Source organism: Scyliorhinus canicula, chromosome 8 (genome assembly GCF_902713615.1).
Source record: "Scyliorhinus canicula chromosome 8, sScyCan1.1, whole genome shotgun sequence".
Classification (NCBI taxonomy): Eukaryota; Metazoa; Chordata; class Chondrichthyes; order Carcharhiniformes; family Scyliorhinidae; genus Scyliorhinus; species Scyliorhinus canicula.
The window spans coordinates 155,113,838-155,131,935 of NC_052153.1; the positions used below are offsets into that span (position 1 = coordinate 155,113,838).

At 43.7% G+C, this 18,098-nt stretch overlaps 2 protein-coding genes across 7 annotated transcripts in view; one reads left to right on the forward strand and one right to left on the reverse strand.

Moving 5' to 3' along the window:
* ankdd1b (ankyrin repeat and death domain containing 1B) overlaps positions 1-13,454 on the forward strand; it is a 152,799-nt gene extending 139,345 nt beyond the window's left edge. The window contains exon 15 of the mRNA XM_038805518.1: positions 13,300-13,454. Within this exon, the coding sequence (XP_038661446.1) occupies positions 13,300-13,352 (53 nt within the window). The 3' untranslated portion in view covers positions 13,353-13,454. The remainder of the gene's footprint in view (positions 1-13,299) is intronic.
* The window catches only part of poc5 (POC5 centriolar protein homolog (Chlamydomonas)), a 128,918-nt gene that overhangs the window by 24,378 nt on the left and 86,442 nt on the right, over positions 1-18,098 (reverse strand). For 4 of the 6 annotated variants that reach the window (XM_038805511.1, XM_038805510.1, XM_038805514.1 and 1 more), the window contains 3 exons: positions 16,806-16,939; positions 3,237-3,356; positions 1,425-1,595 (listed from right to left, as the gene is read on the reverse strand). In XM_038805511.1, coding sequence (XP_038661439.1) covers positions 1,425-1,595; positions 3,237-3,356; positions 16,806-16,939 — 425 coding nt within the window. The remainder of the gene's footprint in view (positions 1-1,424; positions 1,596-3,236; positions 3,357-16,805; positions 16,940-18,098) is intronic. The other 2 variants (XM_038805512.1, XM_038805513.1) reach the window with 2 other exon arrangements.

The following is an 18,098-nucleotide window of genomic DNA, read 5'->3' on the forward strand; positions in this document are numbered from 1 at the left end:
TTCTAAACCTCAAAACAAAAGGGGACGGAGGGAGGAAATTATTGAAATGTAGAAAATTATGAGGAGCGAGTAGACAGGAAGAAACCCTTCTCCTTGGTGGAGGGGTCAATGACTAGGGGGCATAGATTTAAGCTGAGATACAGGAAGAAGTACAGGGGATGAGGGAAAAAAAAATTTCACCCAAGGGTGCTGGGAGTCTGGAACTCACTGCCTGAAAGGATGGCGGAGACATAACATTTAAGTAGTAATTAGATGTGCTGTAAAATGGGATTAGAACACAGGTGGTTGTTTTTGAACGGCCCAGACATGATGGGCCTTTTCTGTGCTGTAGATCTCGTGTGAATCTAAATCCCATCACAGTTTTGACCATTCCTCAAATTGAACATACAGGTAACCGCAAGGTTATTGGCATTTCATTTCTTTCTGCCACCAAATTAATGCCTCTACAAAACGCGTTGATATCCATTAATATCCAGGGTTTCTGCATTCTACAATTGGCACAGCAGTTTAATAGGAAAAGGGTAAAACAGTGGTCTACCACATGTATTATAAACAACTGCAATTATTGAGTGAGACAAAAGACATTTTCAATGTCTCCAAAATGTATGGTGTCATCGATTTAGTGGGCAGCACGGTAGCATGGTGGTTAGCATAAATGCTTCACAGCTCCAGGGTCCCAGGTTCGGTTCCCGGCTGGGTCACTGTCTGTGTGGAGTCTGCACGTCCTCCCCGTGTGTGCATGGGTTTCCTCCGGGCGCTCCGGTTTCCTCCCACAGTCCAAAGATGTGCGGGTTAGGTGGATTGGCCATGCTAAATTGCCCATAGTGTCCTTAAAAGGTTAGGGGGGGGGGGGAGGGGGGAGGGGGGGTTGTTGGGTTACGGGTATAGGGTGGATACGTGGGTTTGAGTAGGGTGATCATTGCTCGGCACAACATCGAGGGCCGAAGGGCCTGTTCTATGCTGTACTGTTCTATGTTCTATGGGCAGCACGGTAGCATGGTGGTTAGCATAAATGCTTCACAGCTCCAAGGTCCCAGGTTCGATTCCCGGCTGGGTCACTGTCTGTGCGGAGTCTGCACGTCCTCCCCGTGTGTGCGTGGGTTTCCTCCGGGTGTTCCGGTTTCCTCCCACAGTCCAAAGATGTGCGGGTTAGGTGGATTGGCCATGCTAAATTGCCCGTAGTGTCCTAAAAAGTAAGGTTAAGGGGGAGTTGTTGGGTTACGGGTATAGGGTGGATACGTGGGCTTGAGTAGGGTGATTATTGCTCGGCACAACATAGAGGGCCGACGGGCCTGTTCTGTGCTGTTCTATGATTTGTCCAGATATAAATACGAGCTTCACCCACACAGAACAAACCTAATCTAATGGATAAGGATTAATTGATCTGAAGCAGTTACCTTTCCATCCAGTTTTTAAAAAATTACCTGTGTAATTGGGTGATGTCTTTCCACACATATTGTAGTCATTGGAGGTGCCACCCCCTGACATGATCCACATTTAACTCCTTTCAGGGATGGGTCAGGTCGCCCTGTGATACGTGCCACTATGGTTTTTCCAGCATTTTGCTGTGTTGAAGTCACACACTTAGTAGGAGGCTAAACAACATAAGAAAGTAGTTTTTAAAATAAAGTTTTATATAATATTTAGTCAAAATATGAACACATATTGACAGCAGGGTGGTGCAGTGGTTAGCACGTCTGTCTCACAGCACCGAAGACCCGGGTTCGATCCCGGCCCTGGGTCACTGCCTGTGTGGAGTTTGCACATACTCCCAGTGTCTGTGTGGGTTTCACTCCCCACAACCCAAAGTTGTGCAGGTTAGGTGGATTGGCCACGCTAAATTGTTCCTTTGGAAAAAAAAAAAGAATTGGGCACTCTAAATTTATAAAAAATTAAATATGAACACGCAGGGCGGCACGGTGGTAAGCACTGCTGCCTCACGGCGGCGAGGGCCCAGGCTCGATCCCAGCCCCGAACTGTCCATGTGGAGTTTGCACATTTGCAATGTCTCCGTGGTCTCACCCCCATAACCCAAAGATGCGCAGGATATGTGGATTTGCCGTGCTAAATTGTCTCTTAAAAAAATATAAACATGCTAAAAAGATAGGGAAGCAAAGCTAGCAAATAATGCTGGTAGTTTCCCCCACCCCCCAAAAAAAACATCTAAACATTTATTCCATCTTTCCAGACATCACAATTCCTGGAGACAATTTCAAAAGGTGTTGAATACTTTGGTACTTTGTCTTCCAGTACATGTATGATGTGGCAAAAGGTCTACTTTATGCTATATCAATCCACGAAGAGCCAAACTTCGTGCAAGAGCCCCAAGGTGGAGAATACTGGCAGGCTTTTTGATGCAAGAGAAATATAATTAAGCTCAAGTTTTGGCAATCATTTGCCAAAAGGAGCCAATAGTTATTGATTCAGGTATTCTCCAACTCCACAGTCCAGGTGCCTCAATTAACTTGGTTCTGACTGTGAATAAAGCCTGGACCCTTTTTGTGTCTTCAGTGCAGTGCTACATCCATATTGCCTAAAGCATACAATCTTATATTTGTTTTATTAACAATATTAGCGTAATAACGTGGAGCAAAAAACTGGAAATATACAGTTAGTCTGACTGAGTGTTCTGCATGTCGGATGAGAAATTTCTATTAAACATGTTCAAATGCATAGATGGATTCACTAGTCATTGCGTCATACAAGCTGCTAAACTGTTTTTCTACCATTTGATCTAGGAGCCAAGTCAACAATTCAAGACATTCTGCTGTTCATGACCCTAAAAATTTAATTCATTCACAAGTCGGTAGTTCTACTATTGTGCCAAGCTGACACTCGTCAGGAATCCCAAATAAAATGACACTTTTAAGGGCTCACCACAGCAGTTTATTTAGAATCCTGTAAAAAATATTCTGAAAATCTGGGTTGAACTTATTTCATGCTATTCCACTTTTTACTATTTTTTTTTCCACACTCGAGACTTGAGCATCCCTCAAATATATTAGATGTTCTTAATATTTTTTCACCAATTCATAACCCATGGGTTAATTAGACAGTCTAGCTACATTCAATAAATGAGGTAGAAGTTTATAAATTAGTAAAAGGTGGTATTGCAAGATTGACACAGTAATGGTTAGAGTGCAAAAGGAGCTGGCAATTTGATATCACTAGCTTTGTGCTTCTGCTCAAGAAAAATTTATACACCATGGTCTTACGAACAAGTCGTGAATTATTACCAGTTTCTGGGCGCTTTGGAATCCTAATGCTGTAGATGCCACAGTTATGGTAGCCGGTGGAGCACTTGCTTCTCCAAGTCTGGTTTGGGCAACATTTGTAGTACCAAAATGTAAAGTAACCTGGTGGTGGGACATGATCAAGAGAACTTAAGTTTAACCATGCCAGGTTTCAGCTGCTCTTATATTTACATTTTTCTGCATAAAAGTCAGCAACAGATCCATGTTGCTTAATGTAGAAAATGTTCCAAATGTGTTCACCAGGTATACTCAAACAAAAATTGGAGGAAACATAAGAAAGGCAACCAAAAGCTTGGTCAAAGTGGTGGAAATACTCAAGTGTGGACCATAGAATGCGGTGGTCAATATTGGAGGAATCGAAGGGCGATGCACAAAAGGCAAGAGCCCGAGAGAATAGCGATTTCAGGGAAAGTAGGAGGGATGAGGGGGTGAGAATCTATCACGGGATTTAAAGTAGATATGAAGGATTGGCATGGTAATGACCAGGATTGAAACACAATTTTAAATTGCATATCTTGGAGGACCGGGATCACTGTAGACAGACAAAAACAGAAAGTGATGGGTGAAAGCATGACCGGATACGAGCAGCAGATTTTTGGATAAATGGAAGTTCAAGGGAGGAGCTGAAGGCAGCTGGACAAGAATGCATTCAGATAGTTCCGATGTGGAAAAGTGGCAGATGATTGCAAAAGTGAAGGCAGAAATGGATGAAGTTAGAGGTGGAGCTTGGTGGCATTTAGGATGGAGATGTTATGGAGCTCAGCTACAATTTGAATAGGACACCGAATGTGCGAGAAATCTGGCTCCAATCACAAAAGCGAGAAAAGGAATTGAATTGCTGCATGAGGTACAGAATTGGTGATGAGGTACAGAATTGGTGATGAGGTACAGAATTGGTGATGAGGTCAATGGAAGAAATGGAGTACACTCAAAAACAGATGATGGACAATGCCAGCAATGGTGTATCCGAAGCAGGTAGTACCTGATATGCAGTGTTTTTCAAACATATTCCTCGGGACACACTTTTACCAACCGGCCAAACTTCATGACACACCAACCATTTTTGCTTACCTTTAGTGACAGGTGAGCCTGCTGGGTCCTCAGGCTCTCACTCCAATCAGGTTCACAGAAGGAGGGGGCATTGCACATATCAGGTGCAGCGTTCAGCCGGTTCCTGTGTGTCATCTTCATTTTTGTGAGAACGGAAATTCCAACCTCACATGCAAGTGGTTGTGAAGGGTAATAGCAACAAATGGTTGTTTTACTCAGCACTGGATACTCCTCGGAGATACTACTCCAGAATGCTGACAGCCTCATGGACTTGTGCTGTTTTTTTAATGTGCTGTTACAGGCAAGGTGCAGACGTTCAGTCTCTTCATTTGGAGTCAGCTGTAGGTTAATAATTGTCTGGGGTCTCAAACTCAAAAGGATTTTTCATCCACCTCTCTTTCAAAATCCGAAACTTCTCCTCTGGAAAGCAGCGACAAAAACTGTTGATCAGGACAGCCAGATGAGACTGAATAAGGCTTGCCAGTTCCCTTACTAACATTGTTCAAGGTGTAGGGCAGCACGGTGGCCTAGTGGTTAGCACAACCGCCTCACGGCGCTGAGGTCCCAGGTTCGATCCCGGCTCTGGGTCACTGTCTGTGTGGAGTTTGCACATTCTCCCCGTGTCTGCGTGGGTTTCGCCCCCACAACTCAAAAATGTGCAGAGTAGGTGGAATGGCCACGCTAAATTGCCCCTTAATTGGAAAAAATAATTGGGTAATTTAAATTTAAAAAAAAAATATTGTTCAATGTGTTCTAGCAGTGTGGGGAGCATGTAGTAGTTTTGGCTTTGTAATCACACTTGCCAAACATTCAATGACTTTTGGAAAGCATCTATTTCTTCACAGTGCCGAAAGCAATCATCCTTCTCATGTAATTCGAGGTTTAGTTTGTTTAGAATTGAAAAGATATCTGCAAGATAGTTAGCATCCAACTTTCAATTGCCAGTACTTCCCTGCACGTAACACACATGGGCATTGCATCCTACAATGGCACAATTCACAAAGCCTTACATCCAGAAATCTTTATACTGCTTTGTTCGTGATTTCAGTTTTTTCTTAATGTGTGAAGTTCACCAGAGGCCCTGGAGCTCCGCCTCTAGCTCACACCAGCGTTGTTTTACCCTGCCGTGGACTCTTCTGAGAAGCTCACTCCAGCAGATTCAGTTGAGATATCCTGGCCTGTGAGAGACTCTGGCCCTCTCTTCCTCATCATAAAATGACCCAGCTTCAGCTCTTCACAATCCTGCTGCTTGCATTCTGGCAGCTACAAAATGGAGGAATTTTCCTCCACGATTTTGTACCTAAATCATGGATGTACAGGGCAAGTGACTTCAGTGTACGTGCTGGGCACGTGACCTGTTCTCTGCCGCTTCTAGTCGGAAGATTCCAGCATTTGCATTTAAAGACCTATCGCAGCTGGCATTCTCAATGAAATAGCAGGTTTCAGTCCGTGTGGAGTTTACACATTCTCTCAGTGTCTGCTTGGGTCTCACCCCCAGAACCCAAAGATGTGCAGGGTAGGTGGATTGGCCATGCTAAAATTGCCCCTTATTTAGGAAAAAAAAATTGGGTACACTATCTTCAAAAAACTACCGTATATACTCGTGTATCATGCGATCTCGCGTAACATGCGACCCCTAAATTTTAGACCCCAAAACATGATTTTATGCTATACCTCATGCATCATGCGAGTCACTTTTTTGAGACACCAAATGAAATACCAAATTACGCCGTTAACAACCGCCGTAAACAACCAGCTGTTTTGCGGTTTCTAATCACGGTAATAAGCAGTTAACTAACGCGTAACACATAACGGTCGAATACATTCTACCATTAGCCACTATGGAGAAAAGATCTGCCAAGAAATATACTGCCAAATTGAAGCTGCAAGTCGTTGCCGAAGCGAAACACAGCAACAACGTTAAAGCTGCAAAGCTGTTTGGTGTCGGAGAAAGTTGTGTCCGCAACTGGAGAAAACAGAAAGAGAAATTGATGGAAAGTCCTTCCTATAAATGCGCTAATCGCAGGTCGAAATGTCATTGGCCGCAATTAGAAGATAACGTCTCAAAGTGGGTGTCCGAAAATCGGGAAAATGACACTGTGTTAAGAAGAAAAACAAAAATTGCACAGAGACTCCCAAAAGAATTAGAAGAAAAAGTGACTAGTTTTCAAACATTTGTAATCAAACATCGCAAAGCTAACACCTATAAGTTATCGTGCATTGTAAACATGGATGAGACACCCGTGAATTTTGATAGGCCATCAAACTCAACCGTTAATAAAGTCGGCGAGAAAAGTATTTTAATCAAAACTACAGGGCATGAAAAGACACATTTTACAGTTGTACTAACGTGTATGGCAGATGGGACGCAACTTCCTCCAATGGTTACCTTTAAACGGAAATTAATGCCCAAAGCAAAATTTCCAAATGGTACCGTTGTCCATGTCCATGAAAAAGGTTGGATGAACGATACTGGTTGCAAGATTTGGCTGAAGAGAGTTTGGGAATCAAGAGCAGGTGGTTTACGACGCCCAAAAACTTTACTTGTGTGGGATATGTTTAGGTCACATCGCGTGGATGACACTGATAGCAATGAAAGCGAATTTGACGGATTTTAGTTAACCTGCAAAAGTTTGTTTTAATAGTTTTTTTATTAAAGTTTGTTAATTAACCTACATATGTATTCCTGTTTTATATTCCATTATGTCCATAATAATGTCCATTTGACTTTCCGTTAATGGATACGGTCTGCTTAACAACCTAACAGCCTAATCTTGACCAGTACTTCACACCCGAAATTTTGTATCTCGCGTATCATGCGACCCCCCCAAATTCAGGTCAAAATTTAGGTCTTCAAAGGTTGCATGTTACGCGAGTATATACGGTAGGCACAAAACCGGTTGAAAAAAAAGAACCAGAATATTTTCCTGATTGTCTTTGCAACAGTGACCTCTAGTGATTAAAAAAAGTACGGTCTTATCTGGAGGCATACAATGCGCATGGAGCATAACACAGCAAATGTGACACAATAGCATACTGAAGAGAAGGCTAGGTGAGAGTACAAAAAACTCGCAGTCGACATAAAAGCCTCATTTACAGCCTTTATTAGTCTGTAAAAGGGGAATAACTCAAAGAGGAAGGACACCATCTTGCCCTCAAAAATGACAATGAAAAACACAAGATTAACATTTTACTTCTTGCATTGGACTTTAGAAAAATATATTACATATATTTTTTTTAAAATCAATGAGACTAGAAGTAGATGTCATCAAGACAATATACATTCCAGAATAGCGAGAGTCTACTAATAAAGATTAATTTTCCAAACAGCCATGGAAATAGGAAACATTCCAAAGGACTGAATGTAAATTCCTTACTATTCAGATAAACCAGGAAGATTTAGTCTTGCCTTGGGTGCGGATAGGGACCTTGAAATTTCTTTGGATTTATTCCACCTGACAGCCAGATACTTTGCTTTAAGTGGATGAAGCAGGCAGCTTTGGAAAAAGAGAGCCTTGCAAAGTCTTTATAACCAACATGTGATTTGTTGTGACTTGTCAAGGGCATAAAGGGCAAAATTCTAGAGATGTCTAGTAATTTCACAACATTCCCACCTGACAGGGGAGAGTGCAAGATTTGTCCAATGCCCCCCCCCCCCCCCCCCCCCCCCCCGACCAAGGATTAAAGAGCTGCTGCAAAATGGATGAAAATCTGGTAGGGCATATTGCCCAAAGTTTCTTCAATGCCAACCATCCCAACAAATTTTCAAATTTGAAAAATGCAGGGAAAGAACTAGATGACTGGAGATGATGAAGAGTTAGTGACAATAGGCACAGTGTGCTAGTTGCTCCCTTGTATTTTGTAATTATAGCTTTTGATACATCACATTTTTCTTCATGGCTAATGTGTAAATAGTATTTTAGTAGCATTGTGAGCAGCAACAGTCAATGTGATGTCACAATAATGGCAATGATGTTTTTCACATCAACATTTTTAAGTTACTACTGTATATTATATGTTTATTGAGAGAGGAGAGCAGTAACATGTTGTGAAGCAAAAGGTAGGTTACTTTTATACATGATCTATTTTTCTCATCTAACTTTCTCCTGAAAGTGTAACAGCTCCCAAGACATAGTTATAGGTGGTGGCATCCTTCTATCCTGCTCAAAGTGACATTATTTGAGGCAAGGCATTTTCAGCTGGCTGTTTAACCACTGATGGTTTCACAGATTATGGGCCTGTCATCACCTATTTACACACTAGATGTGGTCACTAGAAGAAACCCTGGCACGTTATCTTCATTTTCCATGCAGACTTATTTTAGTGTTTATGTTGACACCCCAACACTAACATGCACAGACTGGAATTAAACCTGGGATTTCTTTTTTGATCTATCTGGAGTTCATTTATTCAGCAAGCCATTGCGAACAATAGACAATCTACATTTTTCTTCAACTACACTATATACGGAGGATAATTTGGATCATAAAACCAGGGAAGGAATAACAGATGATCACGTTCTGCTCTAATGCTTTGATTCATCAGAAGCAACATTCCAATCAACAACCAATAGTATCCTCCGAGCACACTAATCTTTGAGAAAAAAAGACTCGTAGTGAAAACAAGAGGAATCAGAAACGCAGAACATTTTCTATACTTTCAAAATTCTGGAACTGGCAGTTGACATGCATTGGGAAGGGGGGGTCACATGATTTAACCGCAGGAGCAGTTGTGTTTTCGCAAGCTTTTTAAAATTCCGATGCACAACCCATAATCATTCGATCCAGATGTGTATAATCTGCACGATGTTTCTGGAAGAACCTGGCTAAATTTTGATAAAGGAGGAGAGTTTAGTTAAAATAATTGTTTGATTGAGACAGCAGGGGTGGGGGCCAGTTTGTAGAGGCAGTTTTGCTGGTGAGTGGGCCTACATTGCAGTGATGCTGTTGGCATAGAGATGATGGCTGCCATCGTAAGCAAAGCTGTGAATGATGGTCTCGGCTCCTCAAAACAGATAATTGGTGCTCACACAGATGCACTGCCAGACATCCTGAAGAGAATGGACACAGCAGAGAAGAGTGTCCTGCCAGCTGATAGAGCACTTTCCTCGGTAAGGGCTCACCAGTCCTTGAAAAACCTGCTGCATGGATGATTCGGGGACTTGGAGCCAGAGAAAGAGTATCCGTGCGTCTGGTCTCCCGAGAAGAGCTGGCCATGCTTTCTGAATCTCAATTTGAAGGCAGGGCTTTTTGAGTTTAATGGCGAGAAAGTGAGTCACCCACCACCAAGATATCCCATTTTGGTGGGGTGGGGGAGGAGGAGAGAATCCTGTTTCTTTCGAAGTTATGCTGCTCTGTCCCTAGGGTTCTTTTTGTGAAAGTGCACATTCCTCGACATGAGACACTTCTGGGGTGCAGGAGGCCATTCGGCTCATTGAGTTGCACCGACTCTTTGAAAGACTACCCAAACTAGGCCCAATCCCACCAACCTATTCCTGGAAATTGTCTACAGGGCAATTTAGCACGGCCAATCCACCTAACCTGCACATCTTTGGATTGTGGGAGGATATCAGAGCACCCAGAGAAACCAACGCAGACATGGGGAGAATGTGGAAACTCCAAACAGACAGCCACCCAAGGCCAGAATTGAACTTGGGTCCCTCGCGCTATGAGGCAACAGTGCTAATCACTGCCTCAAGCTGCCCAAAAATGGGTGTCTTGACGATTCGCCTCCTTGTTGGTGCAGTTTACTTGGTGGAAAATGTTTTTTTTTTATAACATCTTCTGGTGATAGCAGGGCCTGAATGGTGCCCCTGATTTGACTGGAGAGTGTGAGGTCCATTGAGCCGAGTCTTGGCATGGTGCAACAATCGTTGGCTTACTGACTCCTGTATGAGAGAGTGTGAGTGTGCACTGCCAAGCTTTCAGAGCACTGCTCCTTCCTCAGGTGAAAGGTCATTCACCTGAGGAAGGAGCAGTGCTCCGAAAGCTAGTGATTTGAAACAAACCTGTTGGACTTTAACCTGGTGTTGTAAGATTTCTTACCGTGCTCACCCCAGTCCAACACCGGCATCTCCACATCATCGCTAAAGTTATCAGGTGGGTGAGTCATCTCAGGCCTATTTAAAAGAGCAATTTGAAACTCACTCCCAATGAGCCATCAGACACATCCAGAGTGAGACATATCAAAGACTGATTTTGGGAATTTGAAGCTGGTGGGGGAGGTATTTCCCCCCCCCCCACCCTTCCAACTGCCAGCCTTACAAACTCTGCCCCATCCAAGCCCCGCAAGTCCCAGTCAATATAGGGAAATTAAAATCCGCTAGCACAACAACCCTGTTACTTTTGCACCTATCCAAAATCTCTCTACTTATCTGCTCTTCTATCTCTCGCTGGCAGTTGGGGGGGGGGGGGGGGGGGCTGTAATAAACCCCCAACATTGTGAATGCCCCCTTCCTGTTCCTGAGCTCTACTCAGATTGCCTCATTGTATGAGCCCTCCGAGGTGTCCTCCCGCAGTACGGCTATAATATTCTCCTTAACTAGTAATGCTATTCCCCACCCCTTCTCTATGTGTTGAGCCAGAGGAAATGGGAGAGGTACTAAATGAGTACTTTGCATCAGTGTTCACCAAAGAAAGGGACTTTGTGGAAGATGATTCTTGGGTAGGGTGTGTGGTCAGTCTGGATTATGTTAACATCGAAACCGGGTGGTATTAGGTCTTTTAAACAATATCAAGGTAGATAAGGTCTCCTGGGCTGGATGCGATTTACCCCAGAGCAAGGGATTTTGCTGAGGCCTTGGCTGAAATCTGTGTGTCCCCATTAACTACAGGTGAGATCCCAGAGGACTGGAGAATAGCTAATGTAGTACCGCTGTTTAGAAAAGATAGCAGGGATAATCCTGGAAACTATAGGCCGGTGAACCTCACGGCGGTAGTAGGTAAATTATTGGAGAGAATGCTCAGGGACAGGATTTGTAGCCATATGGAAATAAACGGACTCGTTAGTGATAGACAGCATGGTTTTGTGAAAGGGAGGACTTGCCTCACTAACTTGATTTGAGTTTTTGGAGGGGGTGACAAAGATGATTGATGAGGGCGGTGGATGTTGTTTACATGGACTTCAGTAAAGTCTTTGACAAGGTGCCTCATGGCAGACTAGTACAAAAGGTGAAGTCACACAGGATCAGAAGTGAGGTGGTAAGAAGGATATAGAACTAGCTCGGTCACAGAAGGAAAAGGGTCGCAGTAGAAGGTGTTTTTATAAATTTAGAGTACCCAATTCATTTTTTCCAACTAAGGGGCAATTTAGCATCGCCAATCCACCTAGCCTGCACATCTTTGGGTTGTGGGGACGAAACCTACGCAAACCCGGGGAGAATGTGCAAACTCCACACAGACAGTGACACAGAGCCGAGATCGAACTTGAGACCTTGGCGCTGTGATGCAGCAGTGCTAACTCACTGCGCCACGTGCTGCCACGGGTGTTTTTCTGAATGGAAGGTTGTGACTATTGATGTTCCACAGGGATCGGATTGCGGCCTCTGTTATTTGTAGTATACATAAACGATTTGGAGGAAAATATAGCTGGTCTGATTAGTAAGTTCACGGATGACACCAAGGTTGGCGGAGTGGCAGATAGTGTTGAGGATTACAGAGTATACAGCAGGACATAGATAGGCTGGAGACTTGGACAGAAAAATGGCAAATGGAGTTTAACCCGGACAAATGTGAGGTAATGCATTTTGGTAACTCTAACAGAGGGGAAATATACCGTAAATGGTAAAACTCTTAGGAATATAGAAAGTCAGAGATCTGGGCGTGCAGATCCACAGATCTTTGAAGGTGGCAACACAAGTGCACAAGGTAGTCAAGAAAGCATACTGAATGCTTGCCTTCATTGGACGGGGCACGAGTATGAAAACTGGCAGGTCATGCTGCAGTTGTATAAAACCTTGGTACGGTGGCACATGGAATTATGCGGACAATTGTGGTCGCCACACTAGCAGAAGAATGTGGAGGCTTTGGAGTTGGTGCAGAGGAGGTTTACCAGGATGCTGCTTGGTCTGGAGAGTATTAGCTATGTGGAGAAGCTGAATAGACTCGGGCTGTTTTCATTAGAAAGACGGAGGTTATGGGGTGACCTGATAGAGGTCTACAGTTATGAGGGACATGGATAGAGTGGATGGGCAAGTACTCTTTCCCAGGGTGGAGGGGTCAGTCACCTGGAGGCATAGGTTCAAGGTCCGTGGGGCAAAGTTTAGAGGAGATGCGCGAAGCAGGTTTTTTATGCCGAGGGTGGCGTGTGCCTGGAACGCATTGCCAGGGGAGGCTGTGGAAGCAGATACATTAACAGCATTCAAAAGACACCTTGACAAACACAAGATAGGATGGGTATAGAGGGATACAAAGGAAGTGCTGAGAGTTTTGGCAAAGGTTGGTATCATGACCAATACAGGCTTGTTCCTGAAGGGCCTGTTGCTCTGCTGTATTGTTCTTAGTCTTCGTTAATCCAGACCCGGAAGCTGAATCGCAAGTGCCGCCAGTTTACCAAATTGTTTTTGGTCATCAGGAAACGTTAAGGTAGCCCAAAGGGAAATTAAAGGTGGTAAGCCCCCATTAAATAAATCCATGACACAAATCCATATATAAAAATGTAGGAACCAATTGGTTGAAATGACTGCCTACAGCATGCTCATTTACAAATTGGTTAATGATCTCGGGCTGGATTCTTCAGTCCCCCAGCCACGTGTTTCTCGGTGGCGGGATTCATTACTCCCACCACCTGACAACGAGATTTCCTGCCAGAAGCTTGTGGACGGGGGTGCGCTGCCAACGGGAACAGAGAAACCAACAGCCGGAGAATTTCCAAAGACTTATGTTGAAAATGGGTGAATTGCATCTTGGTTTTTCACCTTTGTGAAGACAAAAATCCCAATACAGGTTGAGCTTGTGGAAATGTCTGCAGTTTTAATGGTTTTTCCACTTTGTTTCAGAACTTCTCAGTATGAACCATGAGGAATTGTCCTGCCCATTTTTAAGAACCTGAAACAAATTGTTGAGTGGTGAAAAGGGTGAAGAGACTGCTGAGAGGAGAACTTGCAGTGTCCTGGAAGGACGTTGGTGAACCCGGTTTTCTGAATGATCACTCTTCTTAAATTTTTAAAAAAGGACATTCACGTCCTTGACAAGTTGAAAGAATGTCTGATACTCTTATTATTTTTGCTGTCGCATTCAAGTTACATATTGGTAAAGCACCAAGGTCTGGCTTCAGCCTCATGTAGGGGCAACATGGTAGCAGTGGTTAGCACTGTTGCTTCACAACGCCAGGGCCCCAGGTTTGATTTCCGGCTTGAGACACTCTGTGTGTAGTCTGCACTTTCTCCCAGTGTCTGCGTGGGTCAGATGGATTGGCCATTCTGAATCACCCTTAATGTCCAAAGTGGTTAGGTGTGGTTACTGGGATAGGGTGGAGGTGTGGGCCGGTGCAGACTCAAATGGGCCGAGTGGCCTTCTTCTGCACTGTAAATTCCATGTACACTCCTGTGGTGTTTCATTCATCAGCACTTTGGGGAGGAGTGTGAACCCATGAACATGGCCCCAATGCTGCTGCAGTATCATGCAGTTTAGCCTAATTCAATCCACTAGTTTTTAAAAAGCAATCCATTAGACTTCATATTACTTATAATAAATCTAAGATCTGAATGATTTTTTTTTCCTTCTGCCAGGCAGATTTACAACACTCAGTTCAACCCAGGCCATTGCTATTGGAGGCATTTTGCAAAATTAGTTCAGTTGGCAGTCGCATTCCTGGAGTCAGGAGACAGCTTATTGAAGCCTCACTTCAGCACATAATTAACACAGTACTATGATAGATCTTATCTTTCAGGAAATGTCAAGTCAAGAGCCCCTCGTCTTGTGGACCTTACAAGATTGCAAGTCCCTAATGGAAAATGGGGCAGGATGATCTCTGGTCAAAATCTACCACCTAAAGGGCAGGGCCAGGTATCAAAACGAGGGAACATCACCACCTGCAGGTTCCCGTCTAAGTCACAAACCTCCTGAATTGGAACTATATTGCTCTTCCTTCACTGTTTATGGAGTTAAAATCCTGGAGCTCTCACCCTAACAGTCCCGAGTGTACCCATACACCCTGGACTGCAATGGTTTCAGGAGACAGGAGACCACAATTTTCCTGAGGACTATTAGGAAAGGGGAATAAGGCTGGCCTTACCAGTAACCCTCGCACCCAAAGAACAAATCAAAAACACCCCACCCCTCCCCAAAACACTATCACAAGCTGGTCCTTTATCTGATGGTTGCTTATGGGATTGATACGCAAAATGAAAAATTAGATGCTATGCAAACCAAATAGCTAAATATTTCCTAAACATAATGATGCTTTAATGTTCTACAAATGTCTGTGGGAATAATTGTAAACTCAAACTTTGCTGTACTCCTTGAAAACTATTTTAATCTGGATTGTCAGTATTTGTAGTTTTATCTTTCCCCGGATTTCCAGATAATTCGGCAGAATAATTTGTACATGTCCAACTAGAGAACACCAATTCCACTGGCTTGGTTTCTTACCATGAACCGAATAAAACAAAACTGCATGATAAGGTTTTTGGAAAAGCCGTGATTTAAAAAAAACTAATACTGCAGATTGACAGGCCTAATGTGCATATATACAAATTTAAATTAGCAAAAAGTTCCCCACTCAATGGGCTGAATCTTATGTAAAGTGCCAGCCACCATTGGATTGCCACTCTGCTCCTTTTTACTTACCTTAGTCTGGAGCTGCACATTTCGTGCTCTGACTACTGACATAGGCTTATTGTGAAATGTACAGCATAGCTCGCTGCTTTTGGAGCCCTTCAGGTGTAGTGCAGGACTGTCGGCAGAAGTGTAGCCATGTCTTGTTTTTACAGCACTAGCTGCCGTATACAGATTAGTTTAAATGCTCGAGCCACTTTGACAGCAGAGAAGGCAAGCGTGTACGGTAAGCAGGTTGGATGGTAATCGGAGGTGCTAGCCGATGGAAGTAGTCAGGTGAGGCTAATCGGGAAGGGGTCTAGTGGGGAGTCAAGGATCGGGAATACAGTTACCTTGGAGTTACAATTGGTTTTAATCTTTCTAATTTTTCATGAATAACTATTTTACTGAGTAGGTGGCCTGAGTAGGTGGGAACCATGCAGTCACTGACTTAGATAGGAATTCTGGAGGGTTCTAGAGGCAGCATAATTGCTCAAAGTTTGAACTTCCCAGGCAATTCCTGTGCAGTCCTTGCCTGGGGATTTACGAGGGGCCCCAAAGAACATCTCCCAGGGTACCGCTGTGTTACGACCATCCAGGGAAGAGGGGGGTCTAAGTCAATAGGACTACGATTAATACTAATGACAGTAACTTTAGAACTGACCAGGGCATCAAGAAGCAAATTACATAGGAAGCATCCAGCAGGGAAGGAAACAGGTAGGCCAAGTCATCTATGACACAGGAATACAAATAAATGTCTGCAGTTATCATAGAATTTACAGTGCAGGAGGCCATTCGACCCATCGAGCCTGTACCAGCCCTTGGAAGTAGCACCCCTCTTAAACCCACACCTGTAACCCAGTAACCCCACTTAACCTTTTTGGACACTAAGGGCAATTTAACACGGCCAATCCACCTAACCTGCACATCTTTGGACAGTGGGAGGAAACGCACGCAGGCATGGGGAGAACGTGCAGACTCCGCACAGAGTGATCGAACCTGGGAGCCTGGAGCATTGAAGTAACTGTACTAACCCCTGCGCTACCATGCTGCCCATCACAGGTAGTACCTGTGATGACAATATTTAACTATCACTACCTGGTGACAAAACTGAACTTCAAATGTTTTTAAAACGTCAATAGGTTTCATCTCATTGTTCTCTGCTCCAGTGGAAATAACTGGGCAGCACGGTGGTTAGCATAAATGCTTCACAGCTCCAGGGTCCCAGGTTCGGTTCCCGGCTGGGTCACTGTGCGGAGTCTGCACGTCCTCCCAGTGTGTACGTGGGTTTCCTCCGGGTGCTCCGGTTTCCTCCCACAGTCCAAAGATGTGCGGGTTAGGTGGATTGGCCATGCTAAATTGCCCGTAGTGTCCTAAAAAGGTTAGGGGGGGGGGGTTGTTGGGTTACGGGTATAGGGTGGATACATGGGTTTGAGTAGGGTGATCATGGCTCGGCACAACATCGAGGGCCGAAGGGCCTGTTCTGTGCTGTACTGTTCTATGTTCTAACCCCAGTAGTACAAGGAAAAGATGTGTTCTTTAAGATTTAAGAGTCTGATTTTCTTTTCTCTATAGTAACATGGCAGAGTTTAGAAACTATGTAAAGTTGAGGAAATGAAACCTTTATTGCACCATTCACAGCAACCATAAGGCCATTCTCCAGAATTACTTCACTACAAAACCAAGAATAACAATGTTTGTGTCAAAGGTAAATCTGACATTTAGATCAGGTCAGTTTACTACATACCATCCGATCAGAATCAAAAGGAATTGAAGGATCTGAGGTTGCAGGAATAGAAGCAACCATATTTCCAGCTGCTTGCAATACAGAGGCAGAACATTGATCCCGATCATCTCTTCCATGCATCGACTCTGAATCTCCTGTTTTTGAAAAGAAACATACAATTGAAATTTGCTCGTGAAGATGGAGATGATCCCACACACTGGAAGAGGAGAAAATTAATTTCTCCACAGATTTATGTACTTGGTGTTAACTAGTGGTGCAATCATTAAGTTGTATGATGTTATACAATACCATTCTGATTATAATGAAACAGGTTCAAAATTTATGCTTTCATTCTTTCCCTTTCCAAGTAAATTAGCCCAGTCAACACCAATTCCCCCCCCCCCACCACCACCAAAATAAAAGGTTTTTCAGCTAACAGTGCGACATAGACTTTGACAACGAACAAATATTATGTAGTCAACAAGTACCTGAGCTGTAAAATTACCACAACTAGGGTGATCAGGCCAAAATGTTTGGCCTTTCACATCTTTTGTTCTCTCTGGGGACTGCCATTAGCACTCTTTCACCTTGGTTTCTGTGGCTATTAGCACCCGGTTTCCCTGGGTTTCTGTGGCTATGACGAAACTCCACAGTATAAATATTTCCCACTTTCTCGGTCGGTTAGCTTTGACAACGAGTCAACGGACTCGAAACGTTAGCTCTTGCCACTCCCTACAGATGCTGCCACACCTGCTGAGATTTTCCAGCATTTTCTCTGTCATATATGTAAACAAAGTTGAGAGTCAAAGAACAATACAGTACAGGAACAGGCCCTTCAGCCCTCCAAGTCTGCACCGGTCATGACCACCCTTGGCAAACACACTCAGGAGAAGGTGAGGGGGCAATGGCACAGTGGAGAGAAAAATTCAACAGCATCAAATCATGGTTATTTTTTATGAAAGTTGAGCAGTTCCTCTTTATAAAGGAGCAGAATGAATAGAGTGAGGAAAGTGTTTCCTAATGGCTGATTGTGATAAAAACCAGCATTCAGTGTGAAACTGCATCGTATAAAACTGAAACAAACATTCTAATTAAGTCACCAATTTTGATCAAATTAGTTCAATTTCAACTGGGATAGCACTGGGGTGAAAACAGAAAATGCTGGAAAAACTCAGCAGGTGTGGCAGCATCTGTGGAAAGAGAAAGTGTTAACGGTTTGAATGACCCTTCAGAGCTAAAGAGAGGAAGAAATGTGATGGATTACAGGAGGTGGAGCAGAGTAGGTCAGTGATAGCTGGAGCAAAGAGAAATTGC